Source organism: Leucoraja erinacea, unplaced genomic scaffold, assembly GCF_028641065.1.
Source record: "Leucoraja erinacea ecotype New England unplaced genomic scaffold, Leri_hhj_1 Leri_53S, whole genome shotgun sequence".
Taxonomy (NCBI): domain Eukaryota; kingdom Metazoa; phylum Chordata; class Chondrichthyes; order Rajiformes; family Rajidae; genus Leucoraja; species Leucoraja erinaceus.
In genome coordinates, this window is record NW_026576443.1 from 16,098 (window position 1) to 35,405 (window position 19,308).

At 48.2% G+C, this 19,308-nt stretch overlaps 1 protein-coding gene across 1 annotated transcript in view; it reads right to left on the reverse strand.

The window, feature by feature from the left end:
- Positions 1 to 3,461: 3,461 nt before the first annotated feature.
- Positions 3,462 to 19,308, reverse strand: part of LOC129694094 (fibroblast growth factor 18-like) — an 85,790-nt gene continuing 69,943 nt past the window's right edge. The window contains exons 4-5 of the mRNA XM_055630821.1: positions 12,021 to 12,127; positions 3,462 to 4,551 (exon numbers count right to left, since the gene is read on the reverse strand). Coding sequence (XP_055486796.1) covers positions 4,279 to 4,551; positions 12,021 to 12,127 — 380 coding nt within the window. The 3' untranslated portion in view covers positions 3,462 to 4,278. The remainder of the gene's footprint in view (positions 4,552 to 12,020; positions 12,128 to 19,308) is intronic.

The following is a 19,308-nucleotide window of genomic DNA, read 5'->3' on the forward strand; positions in this document are numbered from 1 at the left end:
TGTTTTTTGGATTCTAGCCCTCTTGAAATAAATGTTAGCATTGCGTTTGTCTTCTTTAACACCGATCACAGGCGGCGATTGCATCGGGCCATTGCCAACACATCCAGGACAAGTAGGTCAGAAGCATGTGAATTTGTAGGGAAGCCCTCGTCCATTGCCCGAACTGTCCTCCCAAATTCCACAGTTCTTCCATAAGCAGGAAAGCTTGAAAGTCGCAAACGCAATGAGAAATCTCTGAGGTAAATAAAGGCTTTTCAAAGAAATTGGGAAGGCACGCGGTACTTTTTACTCTAGACCGTAGAGATACTGTGCGGAAACAGGCCTTTCGGCCCACCGAGTCCGCGCCGGCCAGCGATCGCCCCGTACTTTAACGCCATCCCACACACACAATTTGCAATTTCGTCGAAGCCAATGAACCGACAAACCTGCACGTCTTTGGAGTGTGGGAGGAAACCGGAGCGCCCGGACAAAAACCCACGCAGTTCACGGGGAGAACGCGCAAACTCCGTGCCCGTGGTCAGGATCGAACCTGGGTCCCTGCCGCTGTGAGGCAGCGACTCTACCGCTGCGCCACCGTGCCTCCCCAATGCTCCCGGCCGGTGCCTTAGTCCGGCCTTAACTCGTCATTCGTAATAAAGAAGGTAAATAAAAATAATCCAAACGAGATAACAGCTATACCAATAATAATTATACACATTTTTTTTTACAGATTCTGTACAATGGGTTTTCCTGAATTAAGTGCACACATTATCAAGCAGAACAAAGTCGCAGAAGATGCCAGAACATTTCAACCATTGGCAAACGCCAGTGTCATTATTTGCCATTGGCAAAACCCAGGGTGAAGGTTCAAAGGTCAGAGAGCAGGACACCATCTTTTCGGGTCAATTCTGGATGTCAAATCTAGAATTCGATCCTTGCCACATCCCGTAAATCAAGGGTTCCCAACCTGGGGTAAATTTACCCCTAGGGTAGTTTTGTAGATTCTGGATTTGTACATTTTTTTTTCTCATCGACTGACTGTGTTTGGTTCTGGTATACCGGTATCTGTTCATCGTTAGTTGTTCATAAATAAGTGAAGTAACATTGTTACGCGCTCTTAAAGTTGCCCGGGAATTCTAAAAAGAGAGGGGCACAAGGACAAGCCGGAATAGATATAGGGGGAGGAAAGTTGAGGCCGCACTTGGGAGTGTTGTATTCCGTTTTGGGCGCCACCTTATCGGGAAGATGGTGTCAGGCTGGAAAGGGCGCAGAGAGGATTTACGAGGATGTTGCCAGGACTTGAAGGCCTGAGCTATAGGGAGAGGTTGGGCTAGGACCACACAGATGAGCCATCTTGCAGAGATTTCGTTTTAGTTTTTTTTTTTTTAGGTTTAGACTTACGGCGTGGAAACAGGCCCTTCGGAACCATCAAGTCCGTGCAGACCAGGTCCCGGGTCCCTGGCGCTGTCCCACTGCACCACCACCTAAAGGCTGTTATCTTGCACTATTCATCATTCAACACGCTATTCCCTTTCATTGTTTATCTGTACACTGTGGACGGCTCGATTGTAATGAGGTATTTTCTTTCCGAATGACTGGATAGCCCGCAACATAAGCTGAAGAAGGGTTTCGGCCTGAAACGTTGCCTATCTCCTAGATGCTGCTGCACCCGCTCAGTTTCTCCAGCATTTTTTTCTACCTTCGATTTTCCAGCATCTGCAGTTCCTTCTTAAACCCATAAGCTTTTCACTGTACACGTGACAGTAAACTAAACTAAAACTCAAGAAAGCTTAGTATCCTCTCTAGCCCCAAGTTATGTCCGAGAGAATTGGGCAGAAGCCTGTTTTCACTTCTTCCGTGGAACCCATATTCCACTTGGGTAGCTGACAACCCAATGGTATGAACCTTGAATTCTCCATTTTGAGGTAACCTCTAACTCCGCCAACCCATGTACTAACTAACCTCCCTAACCCCCCCCCCCCCCCCATGTCTCCTCCCTAACCCCCCCTATCCTCCCCCCCCCCCCATCCCCCCCCCACCCCCCCCCCCCCCCCCCCCCCCCCCCCCCCCCCCCGCTCCCCCCCCCCCTGTCCTCCCCCTGGCTCCTCTGGCTTCACAATCCACAACTCCTCAAACCTGTCTCACAGCTCATGTTCTTATCTCTGGGCTTTGTTCCATCATCTGCCTGTCGAAACAAAAAACCCACACCTATGCCGACTTATAACCTAGCCACGCTTTCTCCTGCATCTCTCCTTTTCCAGCTCTCTCCTCCCCCCACCCTTACAATCAGTCTGAAGAAGGGTCCCGACCCGAACCGTCACCGATAGCCAGAGGGTGGTGAATCCGTGGCATTCATTGACACAGAAGGCTGTGGAGACCAAGACCAAGGTGTGCTTGTTTTTAATGGTGGTGATTAATAGCCTCTTGATTAGTACGGGTGTCAAAGGTTATGGGGAGAAGGCAAGAGAATGGGGTTGAGAGGGAAAGATAGATCAGCCATGATTGAATGGCAGAGTAGACTTGAGGGGCCGACTGGCCTAATTCCACTCCCAGAACTTACGACTCCTCTCAGGGTGTTTCATTGAATGAAGCCTTTAAACTGCAGCCAGAGGGAACAGGCGAACAACAAGAGGCCTCGATCCTAACCCGGGAAATCTCTTAACGATCTCTTGAAGATAGCAGAGTCAGGGGATATGGGGAGAAGGCAGGAACGGGGTACTGATTGGGGGTGATCAGCCGTGATCACATTGAATGGCGGTGCTGGCTCGAAGGGCCGAATGGCCTACTCCTGCACCTATTGTCTATTATGAAAATAGGTGCAGGAGTAGGCCATTCGGCCCTTCGAGCCTGTACCGCCATTCAATCTTATCATGGCTGATCATCCAACTCAGTATCCCGTACCTGCCTTCTCTCCAACACCCCTGATCCCTTTAGCCACAAGGGCCACATCTAACTCCCTCTTAAATATAGCCAATGGACTGGCCTCAACTACCTTCTGTGGCAGAGAGTTCCAGAAATTCATCACTCTCTGTGTGAAAAATGTTTTTCTCATCTCGGTCTTAAAGGATTTCCCCCTTATCCTTAAGCTGTGACCTCTTGTCCTGGACTTCCCCAACATCGGGAACAATCTTCCTGCCTCTAGCCTGTCCAACCCCTTAAGAATTTTGTAAGTTTCTATAAGACCCCCCCTCAATCTCCTATATTCTAGCGAGTATAAGCCGAGTCTATCCAGTCTTTCTTCATATGAAAGTCCTGACATCCCAGGAATCAGTCTGGTGAACCTTCTCTGCACTCCCTCTATGGTAATAATGTCCTTCCTCAGATTTGGAGACCAAAACTGTACTCAATACTCCAGGTGTGGTCTCACCAAGACCCTGTACAACTGCAGTAGAACCTTCCTGCTCCTATACTCAAATCCCTTTGCTATGAAAGCTAACATACCATTCCCTTTCTTCACTGCCTGCTGCATCTGCATGCCTACTTTCAATGATTGGTGTACCATGACACCCAGGTCTCGTTGCATCTCCCCTTTTCCTAATCGGCCACCATTTAGATATGAGTCTGCTTTCCTGTTTTTGCCACCAAAATGGATAACCTCACATTTATCCACATTATACTGCATCTGCCAAACATTTGCCCACTCACCCAGCCTATCCAAGTCACCTTGCAGTCCCCTAGCATCCTCCTCACAGCTAACACTTCCCCCCAGCTTAGTGTCATCCGCAAACTTGGAGATGTTGCATTCAATTCCCTCATCCAGATCATTAATATATATTGTAAATAGCTGGGGTCCCAGCACTGAGCCTTGCGGTACCCCACTAGTCACTGCCTGCCATTGTGAAAAGGACCCGTTTAATCACATTGAATGGCGGTGCTGGCTCGAAGGGCCGAATGGCCTACTCCTGCACCTATTGTTTATAGTCTAAATTGCTGTTGATGTGTTGGGAGTAAATGCGAAATTGTGGACGATCGGCCATGATCACATTGAAAGGCGGTGCTGGCTCGAAAGGGCCGAATGGCCTCCTTCTACACCCATTGTCTATTGTCTATTGACTCTGTGGCAAAATAGTCCGTCTTATAAATAACCTGGACGCAGACTGAAACACTCACGCACACGTTCACACACCCACACACGCACACACAAACACGCCCAGTTACCCTTTAAATAGAGGTCAGCTGAGAACAGTCCCTTCCACGAGTATAAAAATAAAGCATCTTTAGGTTTTGATTTAAAAAAAAAAAACAAACGCAAATATTTATCCCAAGACAGTCAGTGGTGGCTGGTCGGCAGAGGGTCCCTCAGCCTCTGCCTCGCCTCTGGTGACGGGTCCTGCGAGTTCTTTTCGTCACGGTGGTGAACTTGAAAGGCTTGTGGTGGTCTTCCTTGTCCTTGGGCAGCCTCTTCATGAAGTGCACCTCCCTCTGGTTCTGCTCCGTCTTGGAGCCCTTCCTGGGGCGCCCCTTCCTGGTGAAACCCAGGTACCAGCCCTTGTACTTGGCCGACATCAGGGCCGTGTAGTTGTTCTCCAGCACCTCCTCCACGAACACGCACTCGCGGTTCTTCCCGTTCAGCTGCGTGAAGAGAGACGAGATGGTCAGAGGAGCCCCCACACACACACACACACACAGAGACAACACACAATAGGTGCAGGAGTGGGCCATATATACGGCCCTTCGAGCCAGCACCACCATTCAATGTGATCATGGCTGATCATCCCCAATCAGTACCCCGTCCATGCCTTCACCTCATTCAACTCTGGATACTTTCAAGAGAGAGCTAGATTGGGACTCCTAAAGATAGCGGAGTCAGGGGATATGGGGAGAAGGCAGGAACGGGGTACTGATTGGGGATGATCAGCCATGATCACATTGAATGGCGGTGCTGGCTCGAAGGGCCAAATGGCCTACTCCTGCACCTATTGGGATGACAGACGGCGCAATGGGCTAAGTGTTCGGCTGGCGACTGGAAGGTAGCCGGTTCGAATCCCGCTTGGAGTGCATACTGTCGTTGTGTCCTTGGGGCAAGACACTTCACCCACCTTTGCCTGTGTGGGAATGTAATGTAATTATGTGAAGCACTTTGGGGTCAATGCAAGTTGACTAAAAATGTGCTATATAAATAAGATTATTATATTATTGTCTATTGTCAATGTGATCAGGGCTGATCATCCACTTCACTGTACCTCGACTTTTTCTCACAGAGAGTTGTGAGTCTGTGGAATTCTCTGCTCCAGAGGGCGGTGGAGGCAGGTTCTCTGGATGCTTTCAAGAGAAAGTTAAATAGAGCTCTTAAAGATAGCGGAGTCAGGGGATATGGGGAGAAGGCAGGAACGGGGTACTGATTGGGGATGATCAGCCATGATCACAGTGAGTGGTGGTGCTGGCTCGAAGGGCTGAATGGCCTCCTCCTGCACCCATTGTCTATTGATGAAGGTCAATGTGCTGAAAGCTTTTAAATTTGGGACTCTTTTATCCTTTCCACCCTCTGACCTCAAAAGTTTTACCTTCTAGTCCTTGACATTTGCAAGCTTCATAAATAGCTGGCATATTGGGCATGACATTACTGAGGTTTGGCACTCAGTGCATTGCCTCTCTGTCAGCTTCTTAGCTAGCAACGTTTGAGTTCTATACTCCCCCATGGCCCTACATTATTACAGTCAGCACACTTCAAACGCCGTCAGCTAGGGCACTGTCCGATTCACCTCTACCCCAGTGCGGACATTGGACTTTGTCTCCGAACCTGGTGAGCTACAATGCTGGGAACTATATTCTGCACTCTGTATGATCTCCACCCCGATCCTGGCCTCTCTCCACTGGCTCCCAGTACTGTACAGAATCAATTTCAAGCTTGTCATGTACATATACAATGCCCTTAACGGGCTTGCCCCCCTCCTCCCCCCCCCCCCCCCCCCCCCCCCCCCCCCACCCCCCCACATACATATGTATGTATTTATGTATACAAACATAGAAATTAGGTGCAGGAGAAGGCCATTCGGCCCTTCGAGCCTGCACCGCCATTCAATATGATCATGGCTGATCATCCAACTCAGTATCCCGTACCTGCCTTCTCTCCATACACTCTGATCCCTTTAGCCACAAGGGCCACATCTACCTCCCTCTTAAATATAGCCAATGAACTGGCCTCAACTACCCTCTAGGGCAGAGAGTTCCAGAGATTCACCACTCTCTGTGTGAAAAAAGTTCTTCTCATCTCGGTTTTAAAGGATTTCCCCCTTATCCTTAAGCTGTGACCCCTTGTCCTGGACTTCCCCAACATCGGGAACAATCATCCTGCATCTAGCCTGTCCAACCCCTTAAGAATTTTGTAAGTTTCTATAAGATCCCCTCTCACTCTCCTAAATTCTAGAGAGTATAAACCAAGTCTATCCAGTCTTTCTTCATAAGACAGTCCTGACATCCCAGGAATCAGTCTGGTGAACCTTCTCTGCACTCCCTCTATGGCAATAATGTCCTTCCTCAGATTTGGAGACCAAAACTGTACGCAATACTCCAGGTGTGGTCTCACCAAGACCCTGTACAACTGCAGTAGAACCTCCCTGCTCCTATACTCAAATCCTTTTGCTATGAAAGCCAACATACCATTCGCTTTCTTCACTGCCTGCTGCACCTGCATGCCTACTTTCAATGACTGGTGTACCATGACACCCAGGTCTCGCTGCATCTCCCCCCTTTCCTAGTCGGCCACCATTTAGATAATAGTCTACTTTCCTGTTTTTTGCCACCAAAATGGATAACCTCACATTGTATGTATTGTTAGATCTATGTACCACTGTATGTAGCATGCTAGTACCTGCACCAATGTAAAGCACTTTGGTCAACGAGAGTTGGTTTTAAATGTGCTATAGAAATAAAATTGACTTGACTTGACTTGGCTCTGTATATAAGTATAGTTTTAGTTTAGAGATACAGTGTGGAATCAGGCCCTCTGGCCCAGCGAGTCCACGCCGACCAGCGATCCCCGCACACCAACACTAATCATATTATCCGATCATTATCATTCAGTCTGATCGTTATCCGTTTGTGAGAGTATGTTCACTGCCCCGTTACCATGTTTTAATGCTGGAACAACCTCCAACTGCTCACGGGAACATTCTCAATGGAAGGTGCAAAGGAAAGTCCCTTTTAAGGCTGTTCCTGGCCATTTTTAGTTTAGTTTAGTTGAGGTACAGCGTGGAAACAGGTCCCTCGGCCCACCAAGTCTGCACCGACCGGTGATCCCCGCACACTAACACTATCTGTGGTCTGTAGACCACTCTCTGTGGACTCGTCTGTGGAATTCTCTGCCTCAGTGGGCGGTGGAGGCCAGTTCTCTGGATACTTGCAAGAGAGAGCTAGATAGGGCTCTTAAAGATAGCGGAGTCAGGGGATATGGGGAGAAGGCAGGAACGGGGTACTGATTGGGGATGATCAGCCATGATCACATTGAATGGCGGTGCTGGCTCGAAGGGCCGAATGGCCTACTCCTGCACCTGTTGTCTATTGTCTTTAGTTACTCCAGCACTTTGTGACATCCCTTGATAAACCAGCATCTGTAATTCCTTGTTTCCACTGTAGATTCTAACCTGGTCCATGGCACACTAAACATTATTCCCTTTATCCTGTATCTGGACACTGTGGACGGCTCGATTGTAATCATGTATTGTCTTTCTGCTGACTGGTTAGCACGTAACAATTATACTCAGCGGGACGTCGCCCAATTATAGGAAGGATGTCAATAAAATAGAGAGAGTACAGAGGAGATTTACTAGAATGTTGCCTGGGTTTCAACAACTAAGTTACAGAGATAGGTTGTATAAGTTAGGTCTTTATTCTCTGGAGCGCAGAAGGTTAAGGGGGGACTTGATAGAGGTCTTTAAAATGATGAGAGGGATAGACAGAGTTGATGTGGACAAGCTTTTCCCTTTGAGAGGAGGGAAGATTCAAACAAGAGGACATGACTTCAGAATTAAGGGACAGAAGTTTAGGGGTAACATGAGGGGGAACTTCTTTACTCAGAGAGTGGTAGCGGTGTGGAATGAGCTTCCAGTGGAAGTGGTGGAGGCAGGTTCGTTGGTATCATTTAAAAATAAATTGGATAGGCATATGGATGAGAAGGGAATGGAGGGTTATGATATGAGTGCAGGCAGGTGGGACTAAGGGAAAAAAAGTTGTTCGGCACGGACTTGTAGGGCCGAGATGGCCTGTTTCCGTACTGTAATTGTTATATGGTTATATGGTTAACAAAAGCTTTTCACTGTACCTAAATACACGTGACAATAAACTAAACTGAACTGATGTAAACTAAACTAAACTAAGCTGCCTAAACTATTTATACACCGGGCTTTATTTTTATTTTTGCTCTCTTTATTTTTCCTATGCTGTGCCAAGTGGCATCACACACCACACCCTCAGTCTCGTGCCAACACTGTGTGCCTTGGTCACTCGGACCTCCCTCATCATTAACTACGAATCTGTCACGGTAGCACAGCGCCAGGGACCCGGGTTCGATCCCGACTATGGGCGCTGTCTGTACGGAGTTTGCACGTGACCTGTGTGGGTTTTCTCTCAGATCTTCAGTTTCCTCCCACACGCCAAAGACGTACAGGTTTGTAGGCTAATTGGCTTGGTGTGAGTATAAAATTGTCCCGTGTAAGAAAGAACTGCAGATGCTGGTTTAAATTGAAGGTAGACAAAAAATGCTCGGAGCAACTCAGCGGGTGAGGCAGCATCTCAGGAGAGAAGGAATGGGCGACGTTTTGAGTCGAGATAAAATTGTCCTGGTGTGTGTGGGTGTCGGATAATATTAATGTGCGGGGATCAATGGTCGGCGCATAGTCAGTGGGCCGAATGGCCTGTTTCCTTGCTGTATATCTAAACTAAATTAGAAATGCAAAATGCTGGAGTTACTCAGCGGGACGTACAGCATCTTTGGAGGTGACGTTTCGGTTCAAGTCCTTTCTTCAGACTTCTTCAGTCTTCAGTTCGAAGAAGGGTCTTGATCCTAAACGTCACCCATTCCTTCTCTCTAAAGATGCTGCCTGTCTTGCTGATTTACTCCAGCATTTTGTGTCTACCTTCAATCTAACCATAGAACATAGAAACATAGAAAAATAGGTGCAAGAGTAGGCCATTCGGCCTATTGAGCCAGCTGATCTGAGGAAAGACATTCTTGCCATAGAGGGAGCACAGAGAAGGTTCACCAGACTGATTCCTGGGATGGCAGGACTTTCATATGTAGAAAGACTGGATAGACTCGGCTTGTACTCGCTAGAATTTTTGAGGGGGGATCGTATAGAAACTTACAAAATTCTTAAGGGGTTGGACAGGCTAGATGCAGGAAGATTGTTCCCGATGTTGGGGAAGACCAGAACAAGGGGTCACAGTTTAAGGATAAGGGGGAAATCTTTTAGGACCGAGATGAGAAAAACATTTTTCACACAGAGAGTGGCGAATCTGTGGAATTCTCTGCCACAGAAGGTAGTTGAGGCCACAGTTCATTGGCTATATTTAAGAGGGAGTTAGATGTGGCCCTTGTGGCTAAAGGGATCAGGGGGTATGGAGAGAAGGCAGGTACAGGATACTGAGTTGGATGATCAGCCATGATCATATTGAATGGCGGTGCAGGCTCGAAGGGCTGAATGGCCTACTCCTGCACCTATTTTCTATGTTTCTATGTTTCTTGGATCATGGCTGATTATCTAAAATCAGTACCCTGTTCCTGCTTTCTCCCCATATCCCTTGATTCCTTTAGCCCTAAGAGCTAAATCTAACTCTCTCTTGAAACCAGCATCTGAAGTTTAGTTTCCTAAACTAAACTAAACATACGACAGCAGTTTTCCCTGGATACTCCAGGTGAGTCAGGCTTGTGTAGGCCGTACTAATTATCAGTGGGGCGGTGGTGGAAAAGGCCTTTGTTGGTTCTGGGCTTGGTTTGATGCCAAGGTTTGTGTTGGTTGGCAGGCTGGGTGAACATCTCCACCTAGCATGACTGTACTGGGCCCCAGGGAAATGCCTGAGGCCATCCACAATTTCCAGCTCTGCCTGGCTGGCCACTGCATGCTCTCACGAAGAACAGCACTGATCTGAATGGGAGATAAATCAACCTTTCCATTGCCTTGTGTAGGGACGAACTGCAGGTGCAGGTTTAAACAGGGTTGTCAGTTGTACAGGGCCCTAGTGAGACCACACCTGGAGTATTGTGTGCAGTTTTGGTCCCCTAATTTGAGGAAGGACATTCTTGCTATTGAGGGAGTGCAGCGTAGGTTTACAAAGTTAATTCCCGGGATGGGAGAGTGGTGAATCTGTGGAATTCTCTGCCACAGAAGGTAGTTGAGGCCAGTTCATTGGCTATATTTAAGAGGGAGTTAGATGTGGCCCTTGTGGCTAAAGGGATCAGGGGTTATGGAGAGAAGGCAGGGAAGACTGTCATATGCTGGGAGAATGGAGCAGCTGGGCTTGTACACTCTGGAGTTTAGAAGGATGAGAGGAGATCTCATTGAAACATATAAGATTGTTAAGGGCTTGGACACACTAGAGATGGGAAACATGTTCCCGATGTTGGGGGAGTCCAGAACCAGGGGCCACACAGTTTAAGAATAAGGTGTAAGCTATTTAGAAAGGAGACGAGGAAACACTTTTTCTCACAGAGAGTTGTGAGTCTGTGGAATTCTCTGCCTCAGAGGGCGGTGGAGGCCGGTTCTCTGGATGCTTTCAAGAGAGAGCTAGATAGGGCTCTTAAAAATAGCGGAGTCAGGGGATATGGGAAGAAGGCAGGAGCGGGGTACTGATTGGGGATGATCAGCCATGATCACATTGAATGGCGGAGCTGGTTCGAAGGGCCGAATGGCCTACTCCTGCACCTATTGCCTATTGTCTATTGTCTAAACCAAAGACAGGCACAAAATGCTGTAGTGACTGGGCGGGACAGGCAGCGTCGCTGGGGAGAAGGGATAGCCGGCGACATTTCGAGTGGAGAAAAGTAGGGCCATTACTGGAGTATTGAGGTTGGGAGGTCATGTTGCAGTTGTATCGGGATGTATTGTGTTCAGTTCTGGGCACTGTGTTCTGGGAACGATGTCGTCAAGCTGGGAAAGGTACAGAGAAGATTTACGAGGATGTTGCCAGGCCTCGAGGGCCGGAGCTACAGGGAGAGGTTGAGTAGGCTGGGACTCCATGAGAGCAGGTGGATTTGAGGGATGATGATATAATCGCTGGCTGGTATGGAATTGGTGGGCTGAAGGGCCTGTTTCCATGCTGTATCTCTAAACATAGAAACATAGAAATTAGGTGCAGGAGTAGGCCATTCGGCCCTTCGAGCCTGCACCGCCATTCAATATGATCATGGCTGATCTTCCAACTCAGTATCCCGTACCTGCCTGCTCTCCATACCCCCTGATCCCCTTAGCCACAAGGGCCACATCTAACTCCTTCTTAAATATAGCCAATGAACTGTGGCCTCGACTACCCTCTGCGGCGGAGAGTTCCAGAGATTCACCACTCTCTGTGTGAAAAAAGTTCTTCTCATCTCGGTTTTAAAGGATTTCCCCCTTATCCTTAAGCTGTGACCCCTTGTCCTGGACTTCCCTAACATCGGGAACAATCTTCCTGCATCTAGCCTGTCCAACCCCTTAAGAATTTTGTACGTTTCTATAAGATACCCCTCTCAATCTCCTAAATTCTAGAGAGTACAAGCCGAGTCTATCCAATCTTTCTTTCAGATCAGATTCAGATTCAGATTCAATTTTAATTGTCATTGTCAGTGTACAGTACAGAGACAACGAAATGCATTAATTCTTCATAAGACAGTCCTGACATCCCAGGAATCAGTCTGGTGAACCTTCTGTGCACTCTCCCTCTATGGCAATAATGTCCTTCCTCAGATTTGGAGACCAAACTAATGCACGGGGGGGGGGGGTGATCGTTGGTCGGCTCGGACTGGATGGGCCGAAGGGCCTATCACCACACTGTATCTCCAATCTATACTGAAGAAGGAAGGCGAGACGGAGCTTGTGTGGGCCCAGTGCTCGGACTACAGCCGTTACCTTGCCGAGAATCTTCCCACGTTTGCTCATGCAGATATAGTGGCCGGTCTCTTTCCCCTTGATCCTCACGTGACTACCGAAGGTGTCGGTCTCCACCACCAGAAGAGCTGTAACGTGAGCAGAAGAAGGAAATACGGAGTAAGTGCCTGTAACAATGAGTACAGACTCGACCGACCATCACCCATACACTCGTTTCAGTTTAGTTTAGCGACACAGCGCGGCAACAGGCCGTTCGGCCCACCGTGTCCGCACAGACCAGCAAATCCCCCGCGCGCTGACCCTATCCTACACACACACACAGGGGACAATTTACAATGACACCCAAGCCAATTAACCTACAAACCCGTACGTCTTTGGAGCGTGGGAGGAAACGGAGGATCTCGGAGAAAACCCACGCTGGTCACGGGGAGAGAACGTACAAACCCCGTACAGTTTGGGATGGAACCCGGGTCTCTGGCACTGCAAGCGCTGTAAGGCAGCAACTCTACCGCTGCACCCTGACAGCCCACTAGTTTTAGTTCAGTTTCGTCTACTTTAGTGATACAGAGCAGAAACAGGCCCAGTAAACATCGTAAGACCATAATTATTAGAACCAAGTTATCTTTCCCTCTCAACCACATTCTGTTTCTATTTCTTCGGCCCAATTTTCCCAGCTACACTAGTCCCACCTGCGTGGAAACAGGCCCTTCGGCCCAACTTGCCCACACCGACCAACATGTCCCATCTACACTGGTCCCACCTCCCTGCGCTTGGCCCATATCCCTCCAAACCTGTCCTATCCATGTACCTGTCTAACTGTTTCTTAATTGTTGCGATAGTCCCAGCCTCAACGACCTCCTCCAGCAGCTCGTTCCATACACCCACCACCCTTTGCGTGAAAAAGGTTACCGCTAAGGATGACACTAAGCTGGGGGGCAGTGTTAGCTGTGAGGAGGATGCTAGGAGACTGCAAGGTGACTTGGATAGGCTGGGTGAGTGGGCAAATGTTTGGCAGATGCAGTATAATGTGGATAAATGTGAGGTTATCCATTTTGGTGGCAAAGACAGGAAAGCAGACTATTATCTAAATGGTGGCCGACTAGGAAAAGGGGAGATGCAGCGAGACCTGGGTGTCATGGTACACCAATCATTGAAAGTAGGCATGCAGGTGCAGCAGGCAGTGAAGAAAGCGAATGGTATGTTAGCTTTCATAGCAAAAGGATTTGAGTATAGGAGCAGGGAGGTTCTACTGCAGTTGTACATTGTCTTGGTGAGACCACACCTGGAGCATTGCGTACAGTTTTGGTCTCCAAATCTGAGGAAGGACATTATTGCCATAGAGGGAGTGCAGAGAAGGTTCACCAGACTGATTCCTGGGATGTCAGGACTGTCTTATGAAGAAAGACTGGATAGACTTGGTTTATACTCTCTAGAATTTAGGAGATTGAGAGGGGATCTTATAGAACCTTACAAAATTCTTAAGGGGTTGGACAGGCTAGATGCAGGAAGATTGCTCCCGATGTTGGGGAAGTCCAGGACAAGGGGACACAGCTTAAGGATAAGGGGGAAATCCTTTAAAACCGAGATGAGAAGAACCTTTTTCACGCAGAGAGGGGTGAATCTCTGGAACTCTCTGCCACAGAGGGTAGTTGAGGCCAGTTCATTGGCTATATTTAAGAGGGAGTTAGATGTGGCCCTTGTGGCTAAGGGGATCAGGGGGTATGGAGAGAAGGCAGGTACGGGATACTGAGTTGGATGATCAGCCAAGATCATATTGAATGGCGGTGCAGGCTTGAAGGGCCGAATGGCCTACTCCTGCACCTCATTTCTATGTTTCTATGTTTCTAAGGCTCCCAGTAAATCATTCCCCCCCTCTCACCTTGAAGCTATGCCGATTCTCGATTCCTCGCCTCTGGGGAAGAGACTCTGTGCGTCTAACTGATCTATTCCTCTCAGTTCTTCTGCCACAATCTTTGTCTTTCCGTCTCTAGAACTTGTCCAAGCATCGACCCATCAAAAATCCCACCTCTCACCTGCATCCACCTATCTATCACTCACACCAGGCAGGAACGGAAAACTGATTGTGGATGATCAGCCATGATCACAGTGAATGGCGCTGCTGGCTCGAAGGGCCGAATGGCCTCCTCCTTCCTGCACCAATGGTCTATTGTCTATTGTCCTTTCCCCACCTCTCTTCCAGCTCTCTCCCGCCTCCCCCTCCACCACAATCTAGACTCTATGATTCTATAACCCATTTCATCAGCCAGCTCCAAGATCCTTCATGCTGTGACTTTGACCTCCCAAGCATGTGGACTTGTGGAATTTCTCTCATTCCCGGCACCCGATGTTTAATTTGGAAGGCAAGAGCAAAGTGGCTGGGGTAACTCAGCGGGCCAGGCAGCATCTCTGGCGAACTTCTTCAAAGTAGGCATACCTTGAGGAGATTTGGCATGTGGGATAGACAGAGTTGACGTGGATAAGCTTTTCCCACTGAGAGTAGGGAAGATTCAAACAAGGGGACATAGAAACATAGAAACATAGAAATTAGGTGCAGGAGTAGGCCATTCGGCCCTTCGAGCCTGCACCGCCATTCAATATGATCATGGCTCATCATCCAACTCAGTATCCCGTACCTGCCTTCTCTCCATACCCCCTGATCCCCTTAGCCACAAGGGCCACATCTAACTCCCTCTTAAATATAGCCAATGAACTGTGGCCTCAACTACCCTCTGTGGCAGAGAGTTCCAGAGATTCACCACTCTCTGTGTGAAAAACATGACTTGAGAATTAAGGGACTGAAGTTTATGGGTAACATGAGGGGGAACTTCTTTACTCAGAGAGTGGTGGCTGTGTGGAATGAGCTTCCAGTGAAGGTGGTGGAGGCAGGTTCGTTTTCATCATTTAAAAGTAAATTGGAGAGTTATATGGACGGGAAAGGTATGGAGCGTTATGGTCTGAGCGCAGGTAGATGGGACTAGGGGAGAATACGTGTTCGGCACGGACTAGAAGGGTCGAGATGGCCTGTTTCCGTGCTGTAATTGTTATATGGTTATATGTGGAGCTGGGCAAAATGTGCAGGAAGGAACTGCAGACGCGGGTTTACGCCGGAGGTAGACTCAAAGTGCCGGAGTAACCCTGTGGGTCAGGTAGCATCTCCAGATACAATCGAGTTTCCTGGGCGTGCTGAGGTCTCCTTCCACATCCCTAAAGACATGGTTAACATATCATCAGCGTTTGTCGGCGCTGGGCCTGTACTCGCTGGATTTTAGAAGAATGAGGGGGGACCTCATTGAAACGTACAGAATAGTGAAAGGTCTGGATAGAGTGGATATGGAGAGGATGTTTAAGAGATGTTTAAGGGGTCACAGCTTAAGGATAAGGGGGAAATCCTTTAAAACCGAGATGAGAAGAACTTTTTTCACACAGAGAGTGGTGAATCTCTGGAATTCTCTGCCACAGAAGGCAGTTGAGGCCACAGTTCATTGGCTATATTTAAGAGGGAGTTAGATGTGGCCCTTGTGGATAAAGGGATCAGGGGGTATGGAGAGAAGGCAGGTACAGGATACTGAGTTGGATGATCAGCCATGATCATATTAAATGGCGGTGCAGGCTCAAAGGGCCGAATGGCCTACTCCTGCTCCTATTTTCTATGTTTCTACGTTTCTATGTTTCTATGTTTCCACTAGTGGGAGAGTCTAGGACCAAAGGTCATAGCTTCAGAATTAAAGCGCGTTCTTTTAGGAAGGAGATGAGGAGAACTTTATTTAGTCAGAGGGTGGTGAATCTGTGGAATTCTTTGCCACAGATGGCTGTGGAGGCCAAGTCAGTGGATATTTCTAAGGCAGAGATAGATAGATTCTGGATTAGTGCAGGTGTCAGAGGTTATGGGGAGAAGGCAGGAGAATGGGGTTTGGAGGGAGCGATAGATCAGCCATGTTTGAATGGCGGAGTAGACCTGATGGCCTAATCCTACTATCACTTCTGACCTTATGAGTTACTCCAGCCTTCTGTGTCTATCTTCGAGTTACTCCAGCGTTTTGTGTCGGCCTTCAGCTTGGGAGACCCAAGCTCGATTCTGCCTCTGATGTGACCTCTCGCCTGCCGTGTACAGATTAGAACATTGCAGGGCCTCCACTGCCAGTGCTTGTGGCTACCTTGGTCTGAGTTCTGCTTTCCGAACCAAAGCCTCACTAGATAAACAGCGCGGCAACTGCTTCAGTGGTATGTTCCTCTTTCCCGCTGTAAACAGCCAAGGGCTGCCTGGCCTGCGGTGTTATGGTCAGTGTTTAGCACTAGCCCTAGCTGGTAAAGCTGCTGCCTCACAGTGCCAGAGGCCCTGGTTCGATCCTGACCTTGGCTGATGTCCGTGTGTGGACTTTTGCTTAGTTGAGTTTAGTTGACAAGTTCATTAGTTCACAAGTGATAGCAGCAGAATCAGACCATTTCGGCCCATCAAGTCTAGAAACATAGAAACATAGAAACATAGAAATTAGGTGCAGGAGTAGGCCATTCGGCCCTTCGAGCCTGCACCGCCATTTAATATGATCATGGCTGATCATCCAACTCAGTATCCTGTACCTGCCTTTTCTCCATACCCTCTGATCCCCTTGGCCACAATTCCACCATTCAATCATGGCTGATCTATCTCTCCCTCCTAACCCCATTCTCCTGCCTTCTCTCCATAACCCCTGACACCCGCACTATCTATCTCTGCCTTAAAAATATCCATTGACTTGGCCTCCCCAGCTTTCTGTGCCAAAGAATTCCACAGATTCACCACCCTCACCTCCAGATTCAGTGACATGGAACGAGCTGCCAGAGGAGGTGGTTGAGCCTGGGACTATCCCATCATTTCAAGAAACAGTTACATGGATAGGATAGGTTTGGAGGGATATGGACCAAACGCTGGCTGATGGGGCTAGTATAGCTGGGACCAGTGTGGGCAAGTTGGGCCGAAGGGCCTGTATCCACATTGTATCACTCCCTGACTCTATGACCAGTCTGAGCATCTTGCATCTTGAGTCCATCTTCAATGAGGGTTGTAAGCTGCCTTTAAGTGCCACAGTACAAAGTGTCTCGACCCGAAACGTCACCTGTTCCTTCTCTCCAAAGATACCACCTGACCCGCTGAGTTACTCCAGCTTTTCGTGTCTATATTCGGCTTAATGCAACACCTGCAGTTTCTTCCGACACGTTCCTATTTAATTCATGGACAGGTGCTTACATAAGGAGACTAATTGGCCCAGTGTAAATATAAAGAGCTCTGTGCATGTGAATGAAATCAGCATACACGCCTCACTCTCCCCTTAGGCTCCCAGATAGATACAGTCGGGTCATTCAATAAGTACTGATGCAATATTATTGGGGCAGGCTGACTTACACTCAGTCGGGATCAAAGTGCATACTTGGTACTTTAAAGTGCTGAGCTTGCACAATAAAAAATAGAAAGGCTCTATAAACTAAAGTGATGGACTAACGACTGTTACCCAGCATCAGTTGGAGTTTAGAAGGATGAGAGGGCTGAGTAAGGCCATTCGGCCCTTCGAGCCAGCACCGCCATTCAATGTGATTGGGACCACACCTGGAGTATTGCGTACAGTTTTGGTCTCCTAATCTGAGGAAGGACATTATTGCCATAGAGGGAGAGCAGAGAAGGTTCACCAGACTGATTCCTGGGATGTCAGGACTGTCTTATGAAGAAAGACTGGATAGACTTGGTTTATACTCTCTAGAATTTAGGAGATTGAGAGGGGATCTTATAGAAACTTACAAAATTCTTAAGGGGTTGGACAGGCTAGATGCAGGAAGATTGCTCCCGATGTTGGGGAAGTCCAGGACAAGGGATCACAGCTTAAGGATAAGGGGGAAATCCTTTAAAACCGAGATGAGAAGAACTTTTTTCACACAGAGAGTGGTGAATCCCTGGAACTCTCTGCCACAGAGGGTAGTCGAGGCCAGTTCATTGGCTATATTTAAGAGGGAGGTAGATGTGACCTTTGTGGTTAAGGGGATCAGGGGGTATGGAGAGAAGGCAGGTACAGGATACTGAGTTGGATGATCAGCCATGATCATATTGAATGGCGGTGCAGGCTCGAAGGGCCGAATGGCCTACTCCTGCACCTATTGTCTATGTTACTATGTTTCTATGAGAACCAGAGGACATAGGATCAAGGTGAGGGGGGAAAGACGTACTAGGGATCTGAGGGGTAGCTTTTTTTACACCAAGGGTGGTGGGAGTATTAATACGAGCTGCCGGAGGAGGTAGTTGAGGCATTTAATCAACACATGGACAGGTGCACTGATAGTTTATCAGAAGGAACTGCAGATGCAGGTTTACACTGAAGATAGACACAGAATGCTGGAGTAACTCAGAGGGTCAGACAGCATCTCTTGAGAAAAGGAATCGGATTCGAGACCCTTCATGTTAAATGTACCGAGGTTGTTGTGTACTAACCAGTCAGAGGAACCACATTATACATGATTACGATCGAGCTACAGATAATGTACAGATAAAGGGAATAACGTTTAGTGCGAGGTAAAGTCCAGTAAAGTCTGATCAAGGATAGTCCGAGGATCTCCAATGAGGTAGGTGGTAGCTCAGGACCGCTATCGAGTTGTTGATAGGATGGGACAGGTTTGGAGGGATGTGGGCCAAACGCAGGCAGGTGGGGCCGGTGTAGATGGGGCATGTTGGTCGGTGTGGGCAAGTTGGGCCAAAGGACTTGTTTCCACGATGTATCACTTTCCAACTCTAATCACTAAGAACGTTAAGAAAAAGGAGTAAGCCATTTAGAATGGAGACGAGGAAACACTTTTTTCCTCACAGAGAGTGGTGAGTATCTCATTTGCATTTTAATGCATTTCGTTGTCTCTGTACTGTACACTGACAATGACAATTAAAATTGATTCTGAATCTGAATCTGAATCTGAGTCTGTGGAATTCTCTGCCTCAGAGGGCAGTGGAGGCCGGTTCTCTGGATGCTTTCAAGAGAGAGCTAGATAGGGCTCTTAAAGATAGCGGAGTCAGGGGGTATGGGGAGAAGGCAGGAACGGGGGGTACTGATTGGGGATGATCAGCCATGATCACATTGAATGGCGGTGCTGGCTCGAAGGGCTGAATGGCCTACTCCTGCACTTATTGTCTATTGTCTATGACTGAAGAGTTGCGAATTGTGAAGCCAGAGGACGGAAGATAGGTGGAAGAGGAGGGAGAGAGAGTAGGGGGAAGGGGAGAATACACTTCCAGGTGGGACCCAAAGAAGAATGGGGTCATGAAAGAATAAGGGGTGTTGTTTGGAGGTCACATAGT